At 46.5% G+C, this 24192-nt stretch overlaps 1 protein-coding gene across 1 annotated transcript in view; it reads left to right on the top strand.

Moving 5' to 3' along the window:
- FERRY3 (FERRY endosomal RAB5 effector complex subunit 3) overlaps positions 1 to 5029 on the top strand; it is a 36671-nt gene extending 31642 nt beyond the window's left edge. The window contains exons 13-14 of the mRNA XM_075275084.1: positions 2145 to 2212; positions 4457 to 5029. Coding sequence (XP_075131185.1) covers positions 2145 to 2212; positions 4457 to 4549 — 161 coding nt within the window. The 3' untranslated portion in view covers positions 4550 to 5029. The remainder of the gene's footprint in view (positions 1 to 2144; positions 2213 to 4456) is intronic.
- Positions 5030 to 24192: the final 19163 nt, after the last annotated feature.

The raw sequence follows: 24192 nt of genomic DNA, 5'->3' as shown, positions 1-24192 counted from the left end.
GACATCACTGTGTGTATTATGCCTGTACTGTGACATCACTGTGTGTATTATCCTGTACTGTGACATCACTGTGTGTATTCTCTGTACTGTGACATCACTGTGTGTATTATCCTGTACTGTGACATCACTGTGTGTATTATCTCTGTACTGTGACATCACTGTGTGTATTATCTCTGTACTGTGACATCACTGTGTGTATTATCTCTGTACTGTGACATCACTGTGTGTATTATCCCTGTACTGTGACATCACTGTATTATCCTGTACTGTGACATCACTGTGTGTATTATCTCTGTACTGTGACATCACTGTGTGTATTATCCCTGTACTGTGACATCACTGTGTGTATTATCCCTGTACTGTGACATCACTGTGTGTATTATCCTGTACTGTGACATCACTGTGTGTATTATCTCTGTACGGTGACATCACTGTGTGTATTATCCCTGTACTGTGACATCACTGTGTGTATTATCTCTGAACTGTGACATCACTGTGTGTATTATCCCTGTACTGTGACATCACTGTGTGTATTATCCCTGTACTGTGACATCACTGTGTGTATTATCCTGTACTGTGACATCACTGTGTGTATTATCCCTGTACTGTGACATTACTGTGTGTATTATCCTGTACTGTGACATCACTCTGTGTATTATCCCTGTACTGTGACATCACTGTGTGTATTATCTCTGTACTGTGACATCACTCTGTGTATTATCCCTGTACTGTGACATCACTGTGTGTATTATCCCTGTACTGTGACATCACTGTGTGTATTATCCCTGTACTGTGACATCACTGTGTGTATTATCTCTGTACTGTGACATCACTGTGTGTATTATCCCTGTACTGTGACATCACTGTGTGTATTATCCTGTACTGTGACATCACTGTGTGTATTATCCTGTACTGTGACATCACTGTGTATTATCCCTGTACTGTGACATCACTGTGTGTATTATCTCTGTACTGTGACATCACTGTGTGTATTATCTCTGTACTGTGACATCACTGTGTGTATTATCCCTGTACTGTGACATCACTGTGTGTATTATCCCTGTACTGTGACATCACTGTGTGTATTATCCCTGTACTGTGACATCACTGTGTGTATTATCCCTGTACTGTGACATCACTGTGTGTATTATCCCTGTACTGTGACATCACTGTGTGTATTATCCTGTACTGTGACATCACTGTGTGTATTATCCCTGTACTGTGACATCACTGTGTGTATTATCCTGTACTGTGACATCACTGTGTATTATCCCTGTACTGTGACATCACTGTGTGTATTATCTCTGTACTGTGACATCACTGTGTGTATTATCTCTGTACTGTGACATCACTGTGTGTATTATCCCTGTACTGTGACATCACTGTGTGTATTATCCCTGTACTGTGACATCACTGTGTGTATTATCCCTGTACTGTGACATCACTGTGTGTATTATCCCTGTACTGTGACATCACTGTGTGTATTATCCTGTACTGTGACATCACTGTGTGTATTATCCCTGTACTGTGACATCACTGTGTGTATTACCCCTTACAGTTTTACGCTCTGATCTTGCTGTGTACGGTAGTGATAGTACACTGGGGCCCAATAAATGTTTTCCTATGGGGTCCCATGAACAGAAATGTAACACTGCATAACCAGGAATATTTGGTACTCAGATATCTGGGAAAGCTGGATGATGAGCAGCATAGGAGTTACAGCCATATTGACTATCTTTTTACTGTCCATCAGGTATTACAACATATCTCAGATATCGGGCTATGCTGGAAGTTGTAGTTTTAGGGAGTCGTATTTCCTGCTGCAGATCTGACATCTTACCTGATATTCCCCTGGTCACCAGAAGGGGGCGGGGACTTATATAGATTATCTGATTCTTTAAGGCCTCTTGTAGACGACGTTGGCTGAGATCACTGACCACACTGACCCATTCATTTCTATGGGCCCATACACTTGATCCGGGCCTCAAAATATACAACCAGTCCTATTCCTGTCCAATTTTTCGGCCCTGCTTCCGTGGCTCCTATTCATTTAATGCCCAGGCCCGATAAAAGGTATTATATATGACAGAGCGGTGCAGGGTCCTCCATGTTATGTAACATCTCCCATTTTGTTTTTGTTGTAGGATTTATGATGGAAATGGTTTCCTGGGACGGAGGCGTTTCGAGAACTGTGCAATTTCTAGTACCTCAGGTAAGACTGAAGAAAATCTATGAGCGATTCAATCCAGGGCTGCTGAAAAGTCACCAGTACATAAGTCACTCATAGAGCTATAGGGAGACTCATCTGGAGTGGATCCCATAATGTCCCCTTTACTGCCATACTTGATATAGTGCCCTTTGTGGTTGTGGTTGGTATTGCAGCTCAGACCTATTCACAGGGGCGATGTGGGGACAGAAATCTCCTGTGACTGCCATCTGTCTATGCCCATTAAAATCCCTTATAATTCTACGTCCTCAAGACCCTATATAACGGCAGCTTTAAAGAGCAGTCCAGCTCTCCTATTAATCTCATGGGCAGCTACAGCCAGAGCCATCTCTACCTGCTGTGAGGGCAGTAATAGAACTCTATGGATGTTACAATAGACTGCAATGCATCAGCATTGTAGTATATTGTACTAGTGATCAGATCTCCTGGGGTTAGGTTCACACTGGGCGTGCACCATCGTTCGCGTCTGCTGGGGATCCCGGACTGCTAAAACAGAAGTTACCCGCGTACCCCATAAACTATAATGGGGTCTTTGCCATTTTTATACTGAATCCTCGTTTTTGTCGCCATTTCGTCTCCAAAAAACATCAAAACATTCCCCAAAATGGTATCAATAAAAATATCTGGCCCTGCAAAAAAAAATAATAAATTACGGAAAATACAGGGTCTCAAAAACGATATAAATTTGTTAACACCATAATTGAAAATAAGAAAACGTCTGGGTCAAGAAGGGGTTAATAGGCAAAAATAATCCAATATTGTACAGCATTTTTGTCCCCCCGCTTGCCTAAAACTTTTGCACAGCACTGGCTATAATGTTCAATGTCCAGGCACGATTAGACATCGGGTCAGTCCGCATAATCTTGCATATTGGAAAATCTCCACGTACACTATAGAAGCGTCTGATCGCCGCCACGCAGGGTTTGCCGCATCCGGGCGAGGTAGTCACAGCCCCCACCTCTTATTTATCCTCTGATCATCTTATCTTTACACAATAAGTATTTGTTCAATGTCTTAAAGGCCACGGTCTCCACATCCAGTCAGCGCCGGTCGCTTTGGCTCGGTGCGGCCGGTCCTTCGCGTTCCCACGGCGGTCATTAAGTTATTAGCAGGCGACACAGTGACCGAGATGAAAAGGAAAACCTCTCGCTCTAGGTCTTTGTCTAGTGGGATCATCTATATTAACAGGAAGAGACATTGAGAGGTGTGTGACACAGGGACACGTATCCTTACAGGGCGGGGAGGGGGCTTTAACCCTTCTGTCATAGGCCTGAGACGGCAGATAAGAATGGGGTGGAGGACAAGGGGTTAAAGGCAGTCTAAGAATAGAAGCGTGTACATGATGATGCAATCACGTGACCTCATTGTCCTCTGCTATTGTCTCTACACTCGACCAAGTGTGCATGTGAGTTTTCAGCAGAATGCACTGCATTGACGTTCTAGTGCATTCCATGATCTACTTTCCTCTATAGTGGCTTCCATTGTGCAGTTTAGGACCTGCTTTATAATCATCAGAACAGAATGGACCATCGGACACCCCCTTCGGGGAGCATCTGATGGTACATTCGGTGGTGCTAAATAAATGACTCACCGAACACTGCCACCTAGTGGAAATGCAGTGATTGGTTCATTGAACTTAGTAGTTATGTGACTGGGTAGAAATATAAAGTTACTTCATAGAACATTGCCACCTAGTGGAAATAAAGGCATCAAATCCTGCCACCTGGTGGTTATTTATCATAGATGCGGTTCATTTAAAGGGTTTGGCCTATGGTGGCTACCCCTTTCCATGTGTAGTAGGACATGTGGATGTCACAGGGGAGACACCCCCCCCCCCCCCATTCCCACCCATGAACCAGAAGAGACCACGTGTTAGACTCCATTCAGATCATAGATGTAAAAAGCGAGATCTGAACGGAGCCTTACACTGTCTACCATTCATTTGAAAGGCTGCCATGCAATACCATTCTGTGACCAGAGGGGGGCTCCCCCAATTATCATTTCCTTAGTGAATGGTGGGCTTGTGCTAATACACAGCAGCCGCTCTGAACAAGCAGATCTTCAGGATGAGAAGATCAGATTTCCAGACTCCAATATGGCCTAGTGAAATATTCCTTATTTTATGTATTATTTTCAGTATTAACTCTTTCAGATCAGGACTGGCCCCTCCTTGTTGTCACATTTCCTTCATATCCGTTGTTCCTGACTCTTCCTTTTCTGCCTTTACAGAACATCTCCGAAGAAATGTTCTACCAGCTCAGTAACATGCTCCCTCAGATCTTCAGAGTCTCGTCCACCCTCACCCTGACGTCGAAGCGCTGAAGTTACCGGGATGACACATATCTGTGAATTATTTAAAGGGATTGTCCGGGACTATGATACGGAGCGCCACTTCCTATTCTCGGGCTGGTGACATCACAGCCACTGGTCACATTGCATTCAAGTAAATGGGGCTGAGCTGCAATACCAAGCACAACCACTATACAATAGGTGGCGCTGTGCTTGGTCAGTAGTATCATGGTCCAGGATATCTCCTTTAAGCCTGTACAGAAGCGGCCGTCCCTTGTGATCTCTGCTTTGTTACTTGTCACCGGATGTAGGGACCGGGGGAAAATATAACTGGCAACCGAGAGGGATATTGGACTTAAGAGAGTTGCCGAAATGGGCATTAGTAGGCGCCACTGGCCCAGGGTGGTCTGTGTGTGTATGATGATATACAATACTAATACACATTCCAGTACAATGATGGAGTCTGTGCTTACTGTATATATCGGGGTAAGTGTACTTACATATCATGTCGTCTTAAAGGGATTGTCCAGGACTATGCTGTTGAGTGCTGCGGCCTCTTCTCTACTCACCGATCACAGCTCTTTACATTGTATAGTGGCTGTGCTTAGCAGCACAGCTCAGCCCCATTCATTAGAATGGGACTGAGCTGCAGTATAGTCTGAGAAGAGGAAGCGGAGCTCAATATTATAGTCCTCGGCCGCTGAGTCATCATAAAGGGACATCAGAGAGATACAGGAAAGAGTCATATAGAGGCACTTGCTCAAAATCTCTGGCCTTATGCCCTGCCCATTTATAGAGGCAAACCCCAAATTTATACCATTATAATCACAACTATTACAGATCGCCCCTTCATCACATATTAAAGTGAAATGGAACTAAACATATCCAGACTGCACAGCAGAGCCCTAAAGAAATGGAGACCTGACGTCCATAATAAAAACCTTAGATCAGACGTCCTATCTATACAGAATCTACACCAGAGCACCCATCTATATCAGACCAGTCCCGTCTATACAGAGCTCAGACCAGACGTCCCGCGTATACAGAATCTACACCAGACCACCCATCTATATCAGACCAGACGTCCCATCTATACAGACCTCAGACCAGAACACCTATCTATACAGAATCTACACCAGACCACCCATCTACAGTGGGGCAAAAAAGTATTTAGTCAGTCACCAATAGTGCAAGTTCCACCACTTAAAAAGATGAGAGGCGTCTGTAATTTACATCATAGGTAGACCTCAACTATGAGAGACAAAATGAGAAAACAAATCCAGAAAATCACATTGTCTGATTTTGTAAGAATTTATTTGCAAATTATGGTGGAAAATAAGTATTTGGTCAGTAACAAAATTTCATCTCAATACTTTGTTCTCTCTCCTTTGTTGGCAATGACAGAGGTCAGACGTTTTCTGTAAGTCTTCACAAGGTTGGCACACACTGTTGTTGGTATGTCGGCCCATTCCTCCATGCAGATCTCCTCTAGAGCAGTGATGTTTTGGGGCTGTCGCTTGGCAACACAGACTTTCAACTCCCTCCAAAGGTTTTCTATAGGGTTGAGATCTGGAGACTGGCTAGGCCACTCCAGGACCTTGAAATGCTTCTTACAAAGCCACTCCTTCGTTGCCCTGGCGGTGTGCTTTGGATCATTGTCATGTTGAAAGACCCAGCCACGTTTCATCTTCAATGCCCTTGCTGATGGAAGGAGGTTTGCACTCAAAATCTCACGATACATGGCCCCATTCATTCTTTCATGTATCCGGATCAGTCGTCCTGGCCCCTTTGCAGAGAAACAGCCCCAAAGCATGATGTTTCCACCCCCATGCTTTACAGTAGGTATGGTGTTTGATGGATGCAACTCAGTATTCTTTTTCCTCCAAACACGAAAAGTTGTGTTTCTACCAAACAGTTCCAGTTTGGTTTCATCAGACCATAGGACATTCTCCCAATAGTCTTCTGGATCATCCAAATGCTCTCTAGCAAACTTCAGAAGGGCCCGGACATGTACTGGCTTAAGCAGTGGGACACGTCTGGCACTGCAGGATCTGAGTCCCTGGCGGCGTAGTGTGTTACTGATGGTAGGCTTTGTTACATTGGTCCCAGCTCTCTGCAGTTCATTCACTAGGTTCCCCCGCGTGGTTCTGGGATTTTTGCTCACCGTTCTTGTGATCATTTTGACCCCACGGGGTGAGATTTTGCGTGGAGCCCCAGATCGAGGGAGATTATCAGTGGTCTTGTATGTCTTCCATTTTCTAATTATTGCTCCCACAGTTGATTTCTTCAATCCAAGCTGGTTGCCTATTGCAGATTCAGTCTTCCCAGCCTGGTGCAGGGCTACAATTTTGTTTCTGGTGTCCTTTGACAGCTCTTTGGTCTTCACCATAGTGGAGTTTGGAGTCTGACTGTTTGAGGGTGTGCACAGGTGTCTTTTTATACTGATAACAAGTTCAGACAGGAGACATTACTACAGGTAATGAGTGGAGGAAAGAGGAGACTCTTAAAGAAGAAGTTACAGGTCTGTGAGAGCCAGAAATCTTGATTGTTTGTAGGTGACCAAATACTTATTTTCCACCATAATTTGCAAATAAATTCTTACAAAATCAGACAATGTGATTTTCTGGATTTGTTTTCTCATTTTGTCTCTCATAGTTGAGGTCTACCTATGATGTAAATTACAGACGCCTCTCATCTTTTTAAGTGGTGGAACTTGCACTATTGGTGACTGACTAAATACTTTTTTGCCCCACTGTATATCAGACCAGTCCCGTCTATACAGATCTCAGACCAGTCGCATCTATACAGACCTCAGACCAGACCACCCATCTATACAGAGCTCAGACCAGACGTCCCATCTATACAGACCTCAGACCAGACGTCCTATCTATACAGAATCTACACCAGACCACCCATCTATATCAGACCAGTCCCGCCTATACAGACCTCAGACCAGACCCATCTGTACAGACCTCAGACCAGACGTCCCATCTATACAGAGCTCAGACCAGACGTCCCATCTATACAGAGCTCAGACCAGACGTCCCGCCTATACAGACCAGACCACCCGTCTATACAGACCTCAGAGCAGACCACCCATCTATACAGAGCTCAGACCAGACGTCCCGCCTATACAGACCTCAGACCAGACCACCCATCTATACAGAGCTCAGACCAGACGTCCCGCCTATACAGACCTCAGACCAGACCACCCGTCTATACAGACCTCAGAGCAGACGTCCCGCCTATACAGACCTCAGACCAGACCACCCGCCTATGCAGACCTCACACCAGACGTCCCGTCTATACAGACCTCAGACCACCCGTCTATACAAGCCTCAGACCAAACGTCCTATCTATACAGACCTCAGACCAGACGTCCCATCTATACAGACCTCACACCAGACGTCCCATCTATACAGACCTCACACCAGACGTCCCGTCTATACAGACCTCACACCAGACGTCCCATCTATACAGACCTCACACCAGACGTCCCGTCTATACAGACCTCACACCAGACATCCCATCTATACAGACCTCAGACCAGACGTCCCATCTATACAGACCATACCACCCGTCTATACAGACCTCAGAGCAGACGTCCCGTTTATACAGATCTTAGATCAGACGTCCCATCTATGCAGACCTCAGACCAGACCACCCGTCTATACAGACCTCAGAGCAGACGTCCCGCCTATGCAGACCTCACACCAGACGTCCCATCTATACAGACCTCAGACCAGACCACCCGTCTATACAGGCCTCAGACCAGACGTCCTATCTATACAGAATCTACACCAGACCACCCATCTATATCAGACCAGTCCCGTCTATACAGACCTCAGACCAGACCCATCTGTACAGACCTCAGACCAGACGTCCCGTCTATACAGACCTCAGACCAGACCACCCGTCTATACAGAGCTCAGACCAGACGTCCCATCTATACAGACCTCAGACCAGACGTCCCATCTATACAGAGCTCAGACCAGGCGTCCCATCTATACAGAGCTCAGACCAGACGTCCCATCTATTCAGAGCTCAGACCAGACGTCCCATCTATACAGACCTCAGACCAGACCACCCGTCTATACAGACCTCAGACCAGACGTCCCGTCTATACAGACCTCAGACCAGACGTCCCGTATATACAGACCTCAGACCAGACCACCCGTCTATACAGACCTCAGACCAGACGTCCCGTCTATACAGACCTCAGACCAGACGTCCCGTCTATACAGACCTCAGACCAGACGTCCCATCTATACAGACCTCAGAGCAGACGTCCCGTTTATACAGACCTCAGATCAAACCACCAATCTATACAGACCCCAGATTTATATAGACCTTAGACCAGACCCCTGACCTATACAGACAGACCAGATGACCCATCTATATAGACACCAGACATACAGTAGACTTCCTTCAATTCAGACCAGATTATCCCATCTGTACAGACTTAAGACCCTGATCTATTCAGGCCTCAGACCAGACCCTTATCTATACAGACCTTCCACATACACCGTCCATTATGGTCCAGATATTTACCCCTCCACACCTTTCCCGTGACCCTCAGCCCAATCCTCTCCCCACTTAGGACAGATGTGGACGTATAACACAGGAACTAGCTGCCTATGATACGTTGCGCAGTTCCCTTCTATCTTTATCTTCGGATCACGGGGTTTTTTTTTTCCTTCATTTTAGAAGATGTATTTAAGGAAGTGAAATTGATATTTTCATAGATTTGCCTGCGCTCTTGCAATCTTGGTTCTGTGGGTAAATAGGAATTATGGGATGCTAAAACGGTCCCTTCAACCAGAAGCATTTATATCCGACTGTGATATATGGCTCTAGTGACCGGCGGCTGAATCAACTCCCCTGCAGAATATTTATAGATGGGACTATAGGATGCCCGCTGTCACCGAGGAAATGACTTCATGGCGTGAAACGATAACATGCGGGGGAGTGCGGACCCTCTCATTTACATAATTGGCACTGGAATTTCTATTCAGGATTTTCAAGGGGAAAAAAAAAAATCATTTTTGGAAATATAAATATTTTATATATGTTTGAATTTATATAATTTTTTGAATTTTTTTTATATTAGATTTTGCTCATCCAATTCCATATTGAGCTATAAAAAACAATAGTAACAAAATACTAAAAAAATTAAGTTTTAAAAAAATGGAGTCAAAAAGTCATACACCCACTTTTTCGATTTTTCACATAAATAAAACAGCTAAACAATTAAAAAAAAAAAAAAAAAAAAATAGTATTAAACTATAACTATTTTCCCTGCAGCGAAAAATTCTGGAAACTCCAAAAAAATCTCACTCCGTGTCCATGGTACCCATGACACTGGCATTAGGGCACGTTAGGGTAAGTTCACACAGAGTTTTTTGGTCAGGATTTTAAGGCTGTATCCGTCTCAAAATCCTGACCGAAAAGACGGCTCCCATTGAAATCAATGGGATCCGGTCAGGTGTTTTTTTCCGGGAGCCAGAGTCTTCAGGCCGTTTCACCTCACGATTTGGCCTGAAGACACTCCGCCCTCCCAACTAGGCCCATTCATTGGGCCTAATCCGGAGCGGAGTGTGCAACATTGGCCACGGCTACCGGTATTTTGGACCTCCGCCTCAGGTTCCGGTCCAAAAAACCCTGTGTGAACTTACCCTTAGAGGTTACAGCTCAGCGCCAATCACATCCGCAGAGCTTAAAGGGATCCTATCATTAAAACTCAGTTTTTTCTGCCTACAACGTAGGAATAGCCGTAAGAAAAGCTATTCTTCTCCTTCCTTTAGATGTCTTCTCCGCGCCGCCATTCGGTATATAATCCGGTTTTTATCGGTATGCAAATTAGTTCTCTCACAGCACTGGGGGCGGTCCTTAGCACTCAAACAGCACTGGGGGCATCACCAATGCTGTGAAAGAATTCTGCAGCTCTGCCTCCTGAATTCAGCGCACTGTCAGCTTTCTGGTAGTATATAACACTGCATGTGCCCAGATATGGTGAAAGGTCCTCTTTAAATGCAATACCATGGACAACCTGTGAACAGGGGTGGTGCAGTTTGTTGAAGAAAGCCGTCATGTTTCCTGATGTTTTATGACCCCTTTAAATGTACGTCTTGAGAAAGAAAGGAAAAAAAAAAAACGTGAGAACTTCCTGAAATACTGACTGATGATGTCACCTATATTAATATGGCCAATCTCCCGGTGGTCAGCGATCTAACCTCCAGCATTCACCAGTTAATCTGACACGCACATTATATAAAATGCAGAAGAAAAAAATCTGAAAGGGATTATGTCCAAAAAATGTAAATTTCCTTGGCGTGCTGTGCCCCCCTGCCGATTTTCCCCTAAAAGCCCAATTCTTCGCCACTTCTTTTCAGGAGCCCCTATTGTTCGCTGATCTGCAGCGGGCCCATCCGATTGGCCGCCCTGTTTACTGCTGTGTGCGGTAGATTGACCAAAAAGTGACAGATCAAGGCCATTACTCTGAGGAGATGAATGTGGCACTGCCCGGAGCGGGGGATGGCAGCTTTACATGACAATCCAGACGTCTCAAAAGGAGAAAATGCCCCCGCGTCACCCCCCGGGGGAAATCTAATCTGGTCATATTTCATCATTCCCCTCCATAGTCCTAAAGAGGAGAAGGTGCAGAGCAAATGTACTGTCTCCGAATACCGTCCTCCATCTTATCTGTACAGGTGAGCACTGCCTCGGACGGGCCCACCAGAGGATCCTCCAGGGGGCCCAAGCTCTAACACAGTAATGGTCCAGCAGAAGACAACCAAATATGAATGGTGGACACAAGGATCCCCAATCCGACTCTGGATGAACATCTGAAGACTATGGTTCTGTGAAATGGGTCAAATCTATAGATAACTGCTCAACCCAGTAGGGGAACGTCAGGGCATTAATCAAAATGGTGCACCACGTTATCCTAAAGGGATTGTCCAGCATTACAAAAACTTGGCTGCTTACGTCCAAAAACAGCACCACACCTGTCCATGGGTTGGGATGACTTGCAGGTCATTTACCAGTAGGGCCACATTCACACAGCCAAGTTCGGGCCAGACATACTAGTCTAATCCTGATGGAAGGGCTTGTGGTTACCAATAGGGCCTGGAGAGCGAGCAGTCAGTTTGGTTCTCGGTTCTCCCCCAGCTTCGGGTTCTGGCATTGGTGTGACGTAGTGAGTGCCGAAACCAGGAATGGAAGAGAAACCATACTCACCACTCAAGTACTAGGCCTCATGCTCTGTGTGCTGGGGGGGGGGCATTATACTGTATAAGGGTAGCTCCCACCTCTCGAAAGTCCTGCGTTACCCTTCTGGTAGTTGGTACTGTGGCTCAGCTCCATTCATGCAGCAGGGGTCTCAAAATGGGCCGCGCAGAGAAAAAAACTCCTCAATGTCCCCGTAGCAGCGGTCCCATACACCATAATGTCCCCGTAGCAGCGGTCCCGTACACCTCAATGTCCCCATAGCAGCGGTCCTGTACACCCTAATGCCCCGTAGCATCGGTCCCGTACACCTTATTGCCCCGTAGCATCGGTCCCGTACACCTTAATGCCCCGTAGCAGCAGTCCTGTACAACTTAATGCCCCGTAACAGCGGTCCCGTACACCTTAATGCCCCGTAGCATCGGTCCCGTACACCTTAATGCCCCGTAGCATCGGTCTCGTACACCTTAATGCCCCGCAGCAGCGGTCCCGTACACCTCAATGTCCCCGTAGCATCGGTCCCGTACACCTTAATGCCCCGTAGCAGCGGTCCCGTACACCTCAATGTCCCCATAGCAGCGGTCCTGTACACCCTAATGCCCCGTAGCATCGGTCCCGTACACCTTATTGCCCCGTAGCATCGGTCCCGTACACCTTAATGCCCCGTAGCAGCAGTCCTGTACAACTTAATGCCCCGTAACAGCGGTCCCGTACACCTTAATGCCCCGTAGCATCGGTCCCGTACACCTTAATGCCCCGTAGCATCGGTCTCGTACACCTTAATGCCCCGCAGCAGCGGTCCCGTACACCTCAATGTCCCCGTAGCATCGGTCCCGTACACCTTAATGCCCCGTAGCAGCGGTCCCGTACACCTCAATGTCCCCATAGCATCGGTCCCGTACACCTTAATGCCCCGTAGCAGCGGTCCCGTACACCTCAATGTCCCCGTAGCAGTGGTCCCGTACACCTCAATGTCCCCGTAGCAGCGGTCCCGTACACCTTAATGCCCCGTACCATCAGTCCCGTACACCTTAATGCCCCGTAGCAGCGGTCCCGTACACCTCAATGTCCCCGTAGCAGCGGTCCCGTACACCTCAATGTCCCCGTAGCAGTGGTCCCGTACACCTCAATGTCCCCATAGCAGCGGTCCCGTACACCTTAATGCCCCGTACCATCAGTCCCGTACACCTTAATGCCCCGTAGCAGCGGTCCCGTACACCTCAATGTCCCCGTAGCAGCGGTCCCGTACACCTTAATGTCCCCCCAGCAGTGGCCCCACACAGTTTAATGTCTCCCTACACCAGCGACCCCATATAAATAAATGGCCCCCACCGAACAAGTGCTGCTTTATTCTTATTTACATCCTAAGCCTGTACTCTGCTTGTCACAGCTGAGAGTTTGGTACAATGGCACATGACAGTATAACAGAACGCAATGTCCCTATCCCATGGACACAGTCAGTACGTGATCCTACACATGTATTTGGGGGACACATGCGGCCATCCTTGGGCGTCTTTGAGGTGCAGACTGGTAAGATAACCAAAAATAAATACATTTGCGCAGATTTCTCATCACGAATGTCTGAAACATCCCATGTGACATCTGTATTTATGGGGCAGATTCCTTCAGGAGATCCCGCTTGGGTCATGGGAACGTCTCTCCTGCCATGCGGACGGTCGGACAGGAGTAGAAAGGGGGATTTTGCAGATGTCAGCACAAAAAAAAAAATGCCTTGGATGAGCGACCGTGCAGATTCGGGGGTCTTAAAAATAGTCCTGTGCGCCTCTTCCCATGTACTCTGCTCACTGTCCTTGAGAACGGACATGTACCTCGGCGGCCATATTTAAAGGATGACGATCTATTTGCTCCTGTAGACGTGCAGGAGGACATGAGGCATTTATGGCAGGATGGCGGTTTTAGTCGCTTGGTATTGCCACGAGTATTTAACCCCTTAAAGGTACTGTCTGCCCTAACTAAAAAAAATTGTACAACTGTAACATACTTTACATTCAGCCATCCTGTATACAGCTGGATGGCACTCTTAAAGGGATGAATAAATGAACACTATTTGCCATTAGATGCGGTTAAAAGAACAATCCAGTGAAGAGTTATGACATTTTCTTGCTTAGTATGGCGCCACCTGGTGTTCAAAGTGTATAGTAATGTGCATGTCCACCTAATAAGTCTAGAGCTGGTGGACACACATGCTCGGTTACTCTCCTCGCAGTCAGGTCTAGGTCTAGGCCTAGTGATCACTATGGGGCAGCTCATTGTAATAGGCATAGATCCCAACCACCCCGCTTTCCATGGGACAGTCCCGATTTTAGACTGCTGTCCCGCGGTCCTGCACGGACATCAGACGGTCACGTGACTCGGGAGGCGTGTCTTTGTATCCCGTGCAGTCCAGGAAGAGATGGAGAGATGTGTGGTCTAACGTACTGGGGTGATGAGGATGTGAGATGCAGGGTGGACTGTGTGTGAGGGGAATATGTGGGGTTCAGGGTGTACTGTGGGATGCAGGGTGTACTGTGAGGGATGTGGGGTGCAAAGTTGATTGTGGGTGAGAGCAGAGATGTGGGGTGCATGGATGCACTGTGGGGGGGGGGAGAGATGTGAGATGCAGGGTGGACTGTGTGGAGGAGAGATATGGGGTGCATGGATGTACTGTGGGGGGAGAGATATGGGGTGCATGGATGTACTGTGGGGGGGAAAGATGTGGGATGCATGGATGTACTGTGGGGGGAGAGATGTGGGATGCAGGGTGGACTTTGTGGGGGAGAGATGTGGGGTGCATGGATGTACTGTGGGGGGAGAGATGTGGGATGCAGGGTGGACTTTGTGGGGGAGAGATGTGGAGTGCATGGATGTACTGTGGGGGGAGAGATGTGGGATGCAGGGTGGTCTTTGTGGGGGAGAGATGTGGGGTGCATGGATGTACTGTGGGGGGAGAGATGTGGGATGCAGGGTGGACTGTGTGGGAGAGAGATGTGGGATGCATGGGTGTACTGTGGGGGAGAGATGTGTGGTGGAGGGTGTACCCAATGAGAAATGGATGGGAATGGGTGAAGTCAATTTAGAAGTGGGTGGAGCTAAATATGTTGGGATCCGCCCACATTTCATTTTGTCCCTCTTTCTGTCCTATAAAAGTCGGGAGGTCTGGAAATAGCTTCTTGCCCTACTTATCAGGGAAGGAGCAGAGCATCTGAAGTACATGACAGTATAACTAAGAAGACTTCTTCTGAAGGGGAAGTAAATGGGGCTTTATTGTCCGGAAATAGGTGGTGGTGGGGCGATCATTACCAGGCCCGAAACTCCCGAATGCTGCAGTTCTACAAAGTAGCCAATATTCTGGTGGCACGCTCCAGGGAAATGGCATGTGCAGGGTGCCAAGGAAATTTTTGGATTAAGCCACACCCCTTCATGACATTGTCACACCCACTTTCCATATCACCTCGCCCCTTTGGGCTCTCAATAAGTTGGCCAGGCCCCCCTTTTCAGACCTGATTGTTACCCCAGCGGTCTGCGATTCTGGAAGCCTTGGAGGTCACCCCTTTCTTTGGCGCTGTTGCTATAGGCATCCATCTAGATGGCGCTGTTGCCTTGTACGCCAAGTTGTCAAGGAACAAACATGGCTGCTCTCATTCCTGTTTGTCAAGACGTGTGTATATATATATATATATATATATATATATATATATATATATATATATATGGAGTATTATATATGGTTAATATTGCACTCTTCACGTATTTACGGAGACACGTGAACGCTCCCTCACAATAGAGGTTATTTCCGCCTTTAAGGACATGGAGTAACGTGCACCTCTGAGCCAGCGATGACTTCCTGTTGTCAAGTGAGGCAGTGTTTGTGACACAATATTCGCCAAATCCGGCGTATTAAAGGCTCCGAGATTCCTCTAAATGTTTGTACTTCAAACCAGATCAGTCTGGACTTAACCGACTCCACCAAGAACGGCCCATTGTCAGGTGACCCCTTGGGAAACAATTCAAGTATTTAGGTCAAGATTTTATTAGTCGGACGATACAAAAAAGAGTGTCGCGGGCGGAAGCCGGGTGTCAATCTCCGTGTATTAAGAGCCCCGTCGTCTGCGTACATTATTGTCATGATCTCAGATCCCAACGCTGAGGTTAATGAGCATTACAGGAAATCCTTATTGTACCCAAGATCCCCAGATAAAGGGTTTCCTTGAAAATAAAAAAATAAAAAAGTTCATTTCTGTTGATTTTTACGGAGTGATTTATATGTCTGGGATATTTACGGTGACAGACAGGCAGCCAATGAGTATACGTGCACGGCTGCAACTACACAGTCTGCCGACTGAACTTAGGACATGGGCAAGGATTCCCGCTACGGAGCAGATCCAAGGCTCTGTGTGGAGGAGATAAGACAGAAAAAATAGAATATTTATATAAAATCCTCAAAAATACATTCAGACAGCTGACAACTGACCCATCTATCACTGTGATTTCTGTTGTCAGACACTTATATGGCTCAGGCAGAAGCCAAGTTACAACAGCCAGTATTACAATCAATTAGGCTTCATAGAAAGGCATGGCCCCTGCTCTCAATAAGAAGTCAAGTTATGACAGCCGTTATATAAGATAGCAATAAACATCTCATTTAGTCACAGAGTCAACCAATCTTCAAAGATATACATAGCCCCTGCTCTCTCCTCCTTTATATTTATGAAGATAAGAAATCAAGTTACAATAGATGTCATATAAGATATCAATATATATCCAGGCGTCATAGAAATATATGAAATATATATATATATATATATATATATATATATATATATATATATATATATACCCAGGCGTAGTCACAAAGTCACCCAGGCTTCATAGATATGCATAGCTTCTGCTCTCTCCTCCTCCACATTTATGAATATAAGTCAGGTTACAACAGCAGTTGTAGTTATCACTTAGTCATATAAGCTTCATAGAAATGCATAACCCCTTCTATTTCCTCAATATATAGCAGCTGTTATATAAGATATAAAGCTATCACTAAGTCACACTCACCCAGTCTTTATAGATATGCATATACCCTGCTCCCCCCTACCCCTACACACTTTTGTGAGGAGGAGAAGAAGCCAGGTTACATCACCTTTTATATTACCTAGTCACATAGCCTTCACAGAAATGCATAGCCCCTGCTCAATCCTCCCAAAATTGTATGTTGATAAGAAGCCAGGTTACAACAGCCGTTATATAAGAGATTCAATTCATTCAAAGAGTAACAGAAATGCATAGCCCCTGATCTCCCTTCTTCATTTATGAAGATGTCAAGTTACAGCAGCTTTTATATAAGATATGAAGCTATCACTTAGTCACAAAGGTCTTCGTAAAAAGCCTCCCACACATACACTTTTAGGGAGATAAGTCAAGTTACAACAGCTGTTATATAAGACATGAAGCTCTTTTTTTTGTATTGTACTGTGTGGGGGCAACACATTTTAATTTGTGGGGGACATTATACCATATGTGGGCCACTGGGAGGCATTACACTGTGGGAGGGCATGATAATTTATGGGGTCATTATACCATGTCGGGACTGCTAAACGAGCATTATTCTGTGTGGGGGCAGAAAGGGATTGGGAGGGATTGGACAGCCGTAGAGGCACGTCTACTTACTAGTTAAGAGGACAGCCCCATAAACATGCATGCTTGGATTGGTCAAGCATGTATATATACTGTATAGGGAGAAGGGATAAGCAGCCAGCAGACATATCTGGTGCCGCTTATCCCTTTAAGTTAGGAAAGGCTTAGGCATGAGATCCAGCTGTACGTCCCCTGTACACATTAGATTGTCAGTGGATCCCTACAGCGTGGACAAATATGATCAGGATACATTTTTTTAATGTTTTTTTACGCTAGCGTCCATTTGACACATATAAGGCAGGTGGCGGCCGAAGTAAACTTTGTTCCGTAATTGTTGGAAGCCTCGGGACGGCGGGCACACAGCTCTCCAAGAACAGCTGGAGGGAACTTGACATCTTTCCTGACAGCGTGGATGGAGTCAGCCCTTGACTGTGTCACAGTTTATTTAACCCTGTTCCTTTCCTGCCAAAAAAATTCCCTCTTACTTCTTTAACTCTTTACTGCGCCTAACAAAGACAAGAGGTCATCCGCACATACTGAGCATACTTGGCATGCCGTAAAAATTCATTTTCTCATATCCGTTTGCACAGAGGACACAGTCACAGTAGGAAACGGGATACGTGGCGCATTCTTCATCCTATGGTCTATATTGTTCCAGATATTGTATACGTGGACAGTGAAGGCCTTATAGCCAAGATTGGCCATACTCATTAAATGGTTACTGACTACCTATTTGGTCTGATTCCTCCATACACATGCAGGCTCGGCTCAGCCAAGTGTGCATGTCATCAGATTGAGTAGAGGGGAGTCAGATTCCTCGGCAGTGGCAGATTTCCCTTGAGAACAAGTTGATTTGATCCCCCCCCCCCAACATTGGTCATTGGGAGAAAGTTGGGATATCCTCATTTACATGCCCCCTTTTGTGCCCGAACCACCCCCACAGAATCCCTCCTTGACTATAAGCTTTTGCCACTAAAGGGTTAATATTCTCCTTTCTGACAGTGGAAGGCTGTGTATCGTAAATCTTCTATTTCCAGGAGGAATAAATTAACTGTACACAGACTGCGCCATCAGAGGGAATCAGAAAGGAGATCGAAAAAGTTTAACAAGCCCTAGTGTGATGAGGAAGACCTATGGGCCCCTCTGGCTTCTGGGCCCGGTCACAACTGCAACCATTGTGACCCATATTGTTACACCAGTCTTACTAAAATTGATGGGTTCATCCAACACTAATATAATACGTACTGCCATCGCCTGGGAACTGCTCAAACACTGTTCCATCCATTTCTTTGGGACCATGAGAGCCGAGCATGCACGTCAATGCTCTATTCACATGGGGCAACTGCAGACCCCTCTTCTCTTCATCTTGGAGGGTCCCAGTGGTCCGGCCTCTAGTGAACAGACACTTATTCCTAATCCTAATAGACTATTTAAGTAGAGGCTCAATACAACATTGGAAATCTAACGGGACACACACAAATAGAGGATTCTTGGATTTTATCCCCCGAGACTCCTATGGGGCGAGAAGAATGTCGTGGTTAATGGGTCACACCAGCTTAAATTGCAGTGAAGCTAGCCCTACATACCGCTGCCAGAGGAAAATGGATGGAAGATGCCTATCCACATCTCCAGTGCATTGAACATCCATGGTTGGCCCGTCAGAGTGTGCATGTCCAAAGGGAATTCAGTAGAGATAGCTGTTGTTCTGCCTACGTGTATGGCGGCCTTACACGTAGGCCTAACATCTTCCTCTACCCATCACCTCTGACATAGGACAGGAAAAGTAAAGCTCATTTTACAGACCGGAATCAGATTGAAGTCCTGGGTATAGAGACAAAAGAAGAAACCTGGAAGGAAAGTGACATCTGTGTAATGGAGGCCAAAGACGTGTCCGGCTGTTCCCCAGCTGCTCCTCTATCACAATGGTACAGTATGTCATAGGGTGGGGGGCATAGCTATAGAGGTCACAATCGCTACTGGGCCCTGGAGTGTCAGGGGCCCCAAGGACCTCATTACCATATAGGAAGACACCGGTTTATAGATAGCACATAGTATGTAGGGGCCCCTTACATAGTCTACATTGGTGAAGAGGAGCTTTAAGTTACACCTCAATATGGAGGTCGGGTTATACCAACATGAAAAGTTCAGTCTTAATATTCAACACTGCCATGTCTCCCTTTTACTTACGTCTTCTAATATCTTCTGTACGTTCCGGACTGACCGCCATTGTTCCATGCAGCGATCACCTATAGAAAATGGAGTAAAAAACAAACAAACTGTGTTTTCTGTTGTAAAAAAAACTGACATTTTTGGGAGGATTTTTGCCATGTTAATGTGACCGTTAGGGGGCTAATCCGTTTTTCTGGTCCGTTATAGGTTCACATCTGCGTTGGATTCTCTGTATGAGATTCTGCCGTAGGTTTCGCTTAAAATGAACAGAGAAAAGTTCTGCAAGGACCGGGAGACCCCTTTATAGTCTATGGGGTCCACGGGTTTCTGCGTGTAACCGCTATTGACGTGGATAGGGTTTCCGTCTTTCGAGTCCCCATAGGACCCAAAGAACAGAAACCTAAAATGCCAGTGTGAACTTAGTGTAATGACGCAGATTTGAACTCTCCTTAAAGGGATTCTACCATTAAAAATCTTTTTTCTGTGGCTAACACGTCGGAATAGCCTTTAGAAAGGCTATTCGTCTCTTACCTTTAGATGGGATCTCTGCCGCGCCGTTCCTTAGTAATATCGTTTTTTACCGGTATGTAAATTAGTTCTCTGGCAGCGATGGGGGCGGTCCCCAGCGCTGAAAATGCGATGAGGGCGTCCCCACCGCTGTCCGAGAACAGGATTCTACGCCGCCTCTATCTTCTGCTGGATCCTCCCCTTCTTTCGTCGTCTTTCTTCGGCAGCTTCACCTCTGTCGGCTCTGACACTAGTAGAGCCGAATGCGCATGCGCGGCCATAGTTCCTAGGCCGCAACTGCGCGCATGCGCATTCGGCTCTACTAGTGTCGGAGCCGACAGAGGTGAAGCCGCCGAAGAAAGAAGGGGAGGATCCAGCACAAGATGGAGGCGGCGCAGGATCCTGTTCTCGGGCAGCGGTGGGGACGCCCTCATCGCATTTTCAGCACTGTGGCCCGCCCCCATCGCTGCCAGAGAACTAATTTACATACCGGTAAAAACCGGTATTACTAAGGAACAGCGCGGCGGAGATCCCATCTAAAGGTAAGAGACGAATAGCCTTTCTAAAGGCTATTCCGGCGTGTTAGCCACAGAAAAAAGATTTTTAATGGTAGAATCCCTTTAAGGCCTCATGTATGTGACCGAGTGTGCAGACCAAGGGGGTTCTGATTTTTTTAATGGAAGACACTTGGACGACATCCGAGTGCCTTCCATCCTGCACGGATTTCAGTGGGGTGTTCGGTTCCATCGTCTCGGAAGTGGACAAGACATTCTCCATACTCCACAGAACCGTGAACCGGACCCCTCATAAAGGATAGACCGTCAGTGTTTGATCATTGGTGTCCACCTAAGGGTCACGTCCCCAATGGTCAGCACAATGAGGGGTTTGCGTTGTCCTGACTTATCGTCGTACAGCTTTGATGTATTGGGCCCCATATAGTCCATTTGGGACTCTTTAGTCTACAGTGATTTAGGAAAGGTCCATCTGAATCATGTTTCATTCCCTCGCCTCCTCCTTGATAACAGACAAGTATTGTCTTTCAATACCGTATTTCCTGCGCACGAGTCTAAGCGACGGACAGTGCAAATTGCAGTCGGTCTACAACACGTGTTTTCCCCTCAAGCCTAAACCATCAAAACAAAAGGATGTGGAGCCCTACCATAGAGCAGCTGTGGTCAGACCACTGTCTGACCACAAGGTTTTATCTTGGAAGTGCTTCCATCCGCTCTGGGCAATTCCCCTCCCGTGGAAAGCCTTCTTCCTTTCAGACAGCACATAAATTACGGGCAGGCGTTTCTAGCGGCGCTCGCTGCATGCTGTATCGCACATACTACAGGGAATGGAGGACACAGCCTCCTCCTCTATATTTATCATGGCTTCCTGCGATTTGGGCTAAAAATATACTTTTGTTCAAGTTTCCACCTAAGCTCCTTCTATACGTCTCCGTCTATACATAAAATAGGCGGGTTGTTGATGCAAGTCTTAACCCTGTGTGCTCAGTTCACGTCCTCGTTGGCTGCTCGGTTTGGAGCGTCCATTGTAGATTCTATTGCGTCAGACAATCATCGTGAAACCCGACAGTAGGGTTGAGCTGATCTTGAGATTTCAGGATCGTTTTAAAAATCCGATTTTCGATCATTTTCCAGCCGATCCTGAAATTTGCTCGATCGCCGATTGGGATCCAATTTTTCCCGATCCCTCAACCCTACCCAACAGAACGCAACACAAGTCATTGGGGTCCATTGGGCACTGTGGGCATCTGTCACATGACACATTAAGAGTTCTCTGCTTCTGTATCGGAACAGAAAACTAGAAACAAAGACGTGAACCCAACCTTGGAGCGAACATGGAAGTCTATGAGCCGAGACACTCACTATAAGAAACGTCGTTCCAATTTTAGCAGATTTCGGCTCCTCTCCATAATTTCACTTCCAGTTCTATCCAATCTTGTTCGATCCGAAACAAATCTTTGGGCCAAAGTATCTGAAGCCCACCAAGACAGATCTTCAGAGGTTCGCCCATCCCTAGTCATCAGCCTGTGATTGATGGGGGTCTGACCCCCCATCCGTTGGTTGATAGGGCTGCATTTGGGTGAGCACTGTGACCAAACACAGCACCATTGAATGGGGCTGAGCCGCTCCTGTTGTAGCATGTGACCCATGACTGTGATGTCATCATAGAGCTGGTGGATACTGTGCCCACTTCATACTGCTGATTTGTCGAGGTCCCGGGTATTGAACCTCTACCAATGATATATCATGACCTATCGTAAGGAGTCCTGGGTTCGAATCCTGCCAAGGACAACATCTGCAAGGAGTTTGTATGTTCTCCCCGTGTTTGCGTGGGTTTCCTCCCATACTCCAAAGACATACTGATAGGGAATGTAGCTTGTGAGCCGTATATGAGACAGTGACTGTAAAGTAAGGATAAATAAATGCTGTACAGGGTGGCCATAATATAACCTCAGGTGTTTGGAGTCGTGTGCAGGCTGACCCAATGGACGGAATTGCCTGAAAATTTGTATGTGTGCTAATCAAGGCATGGGGAAACGGACGGCATGAAAAAATGTAAAAAAAAAAAAATTTTATACGAAAACTCCCCACCAGGGGATAATGTGGCGCTGTACAGGGAGCGCGCGGCGCAAAACCCGTCTGTCGATACTTGGGGATGTCCCATTTGGACCACCGACTAGCATGACTGTTCAATGTGGCCGCCGTCATGCATGGTGAGCATGGTCATCCTATGCAGAACGTGTTCGACACTTGCGTGTAACGTCTCTGGTGAGATGCTGCGCACTTCCAACGTGATGCGGTCTTTGAGGTCAGGCAGGGTTTTGACATTCCCCCGATAAACACGCTCCTTCAAGTGTCCCCACAACCAGAAATCACAAGTTGTAAGATCCGGGGAGCGCGGTGGCCACGCTGTAGGAAATGAGCAGCTCAAAATCCTGTCATTGGGAAAATGTGCACGAAGAGCGTTCTTCACAGGATTTGCGATGTGAGGAGGGGCTCCACCCTGCATGAAGGTGATTGTCTGCAGACACTGCCACCGCTGTTGTTGGGGAACGACCACTGTTTCCAGCATTGTCTGCTACCTCGCTGCTGTGACGGAACAGGTGGCAACCCCAGTTGGGCCCAAATCTTCGAAAAAGAACGGTCCAATCATGAACGTTGAGTTGAACCCACACCAAACGGTCACCTTGGGCGAATGCAGCGGAACCCCCTTGAGCGCACATGGGTTTTCGGTGGCCCATATGCGACAGTTCTGTGTGTTGACTGTTCCATTCAGGTAAAAATGCGCTTCGTCGCTCCACAGGATATTCCACGGCCAATTGGTATCCACTTCCACTCTGGCCAGAAACATTAATGCAAATGTCATGCGGGTGTCATTGTCACGGGGAAGCAGTTGGTGATGATTTTTAGGTTTTTTTTTTCATGCTGTCCGTTTCCCCATGCCTTGATTAGCACACATACAAATTTTCAGGCAATTCCGTCCATTGGGTCAGCCTGCACACGATTCCAAACACCTGAGGTTATATTATGGCCACCCTGTATATAAGGAAAATCCCTTTAATTTGAGTGCATGGACACCTTTACCCAATACCTATATACTATAAATAGGTGTTACTAATGTCTCACAGGATAATTTCATCCCGTCTACAGACTGACTATGACCAAGGTGTCATTACGGACCCTGAACCTACACCCCGATGAATCACATCCCTTCTTCGCACCCGCCAGTCTTTACGGTGACTCCACTCAGTCTGAATGAAGAATTCATGTCTTTCTCCTCCGTCTCGCACCTTCCTCTAAGTGTCACCATCTATTCTCCTTGTTTACACTTGTCTTGAGCCTCATTTCCCCGGAGAATCCCTTCGCCTGTTTTCTTCTTCGCTCCTTTTTAATCGAGACGACTGATTTTAATCAATATTGACAGAAGGAGAAAAAATATGTAATCCATTCAATCTAATGGAAGATGCATTGACTCAACCTCCGGTGTGTGCTGTAAAGCCGATAACCAAACTACTTTCATCCTGGTTTAGGCTGCGTACTGATTGTCAGCCATTTTTGTTCGTGGCCGAGTCATTAGTATTGCGGGCTTTTTTTCACGGGTACATTGACTTTCAACGCAAGAGACGTTTTTAC

Source organism: Leptodactylus fuscus, chromosome 5, assembly GCF_031893055.1.
Source record: "Leptodactylus fuscus isolate aLepFus1 chromosome 5, aLepFus1.hap2, whole genome shotgun sequence".
NCBI lineage: Eukaryota > Metazoa > Chordata > Amphibia > Anura > Leptodactylidae > Leptodactylus > Leptodactylus fuscus.
Note: the sequence above shows the minus strand (reverse complement) of the source record. Positions and strands in the feature narration are given on the sequence as shown.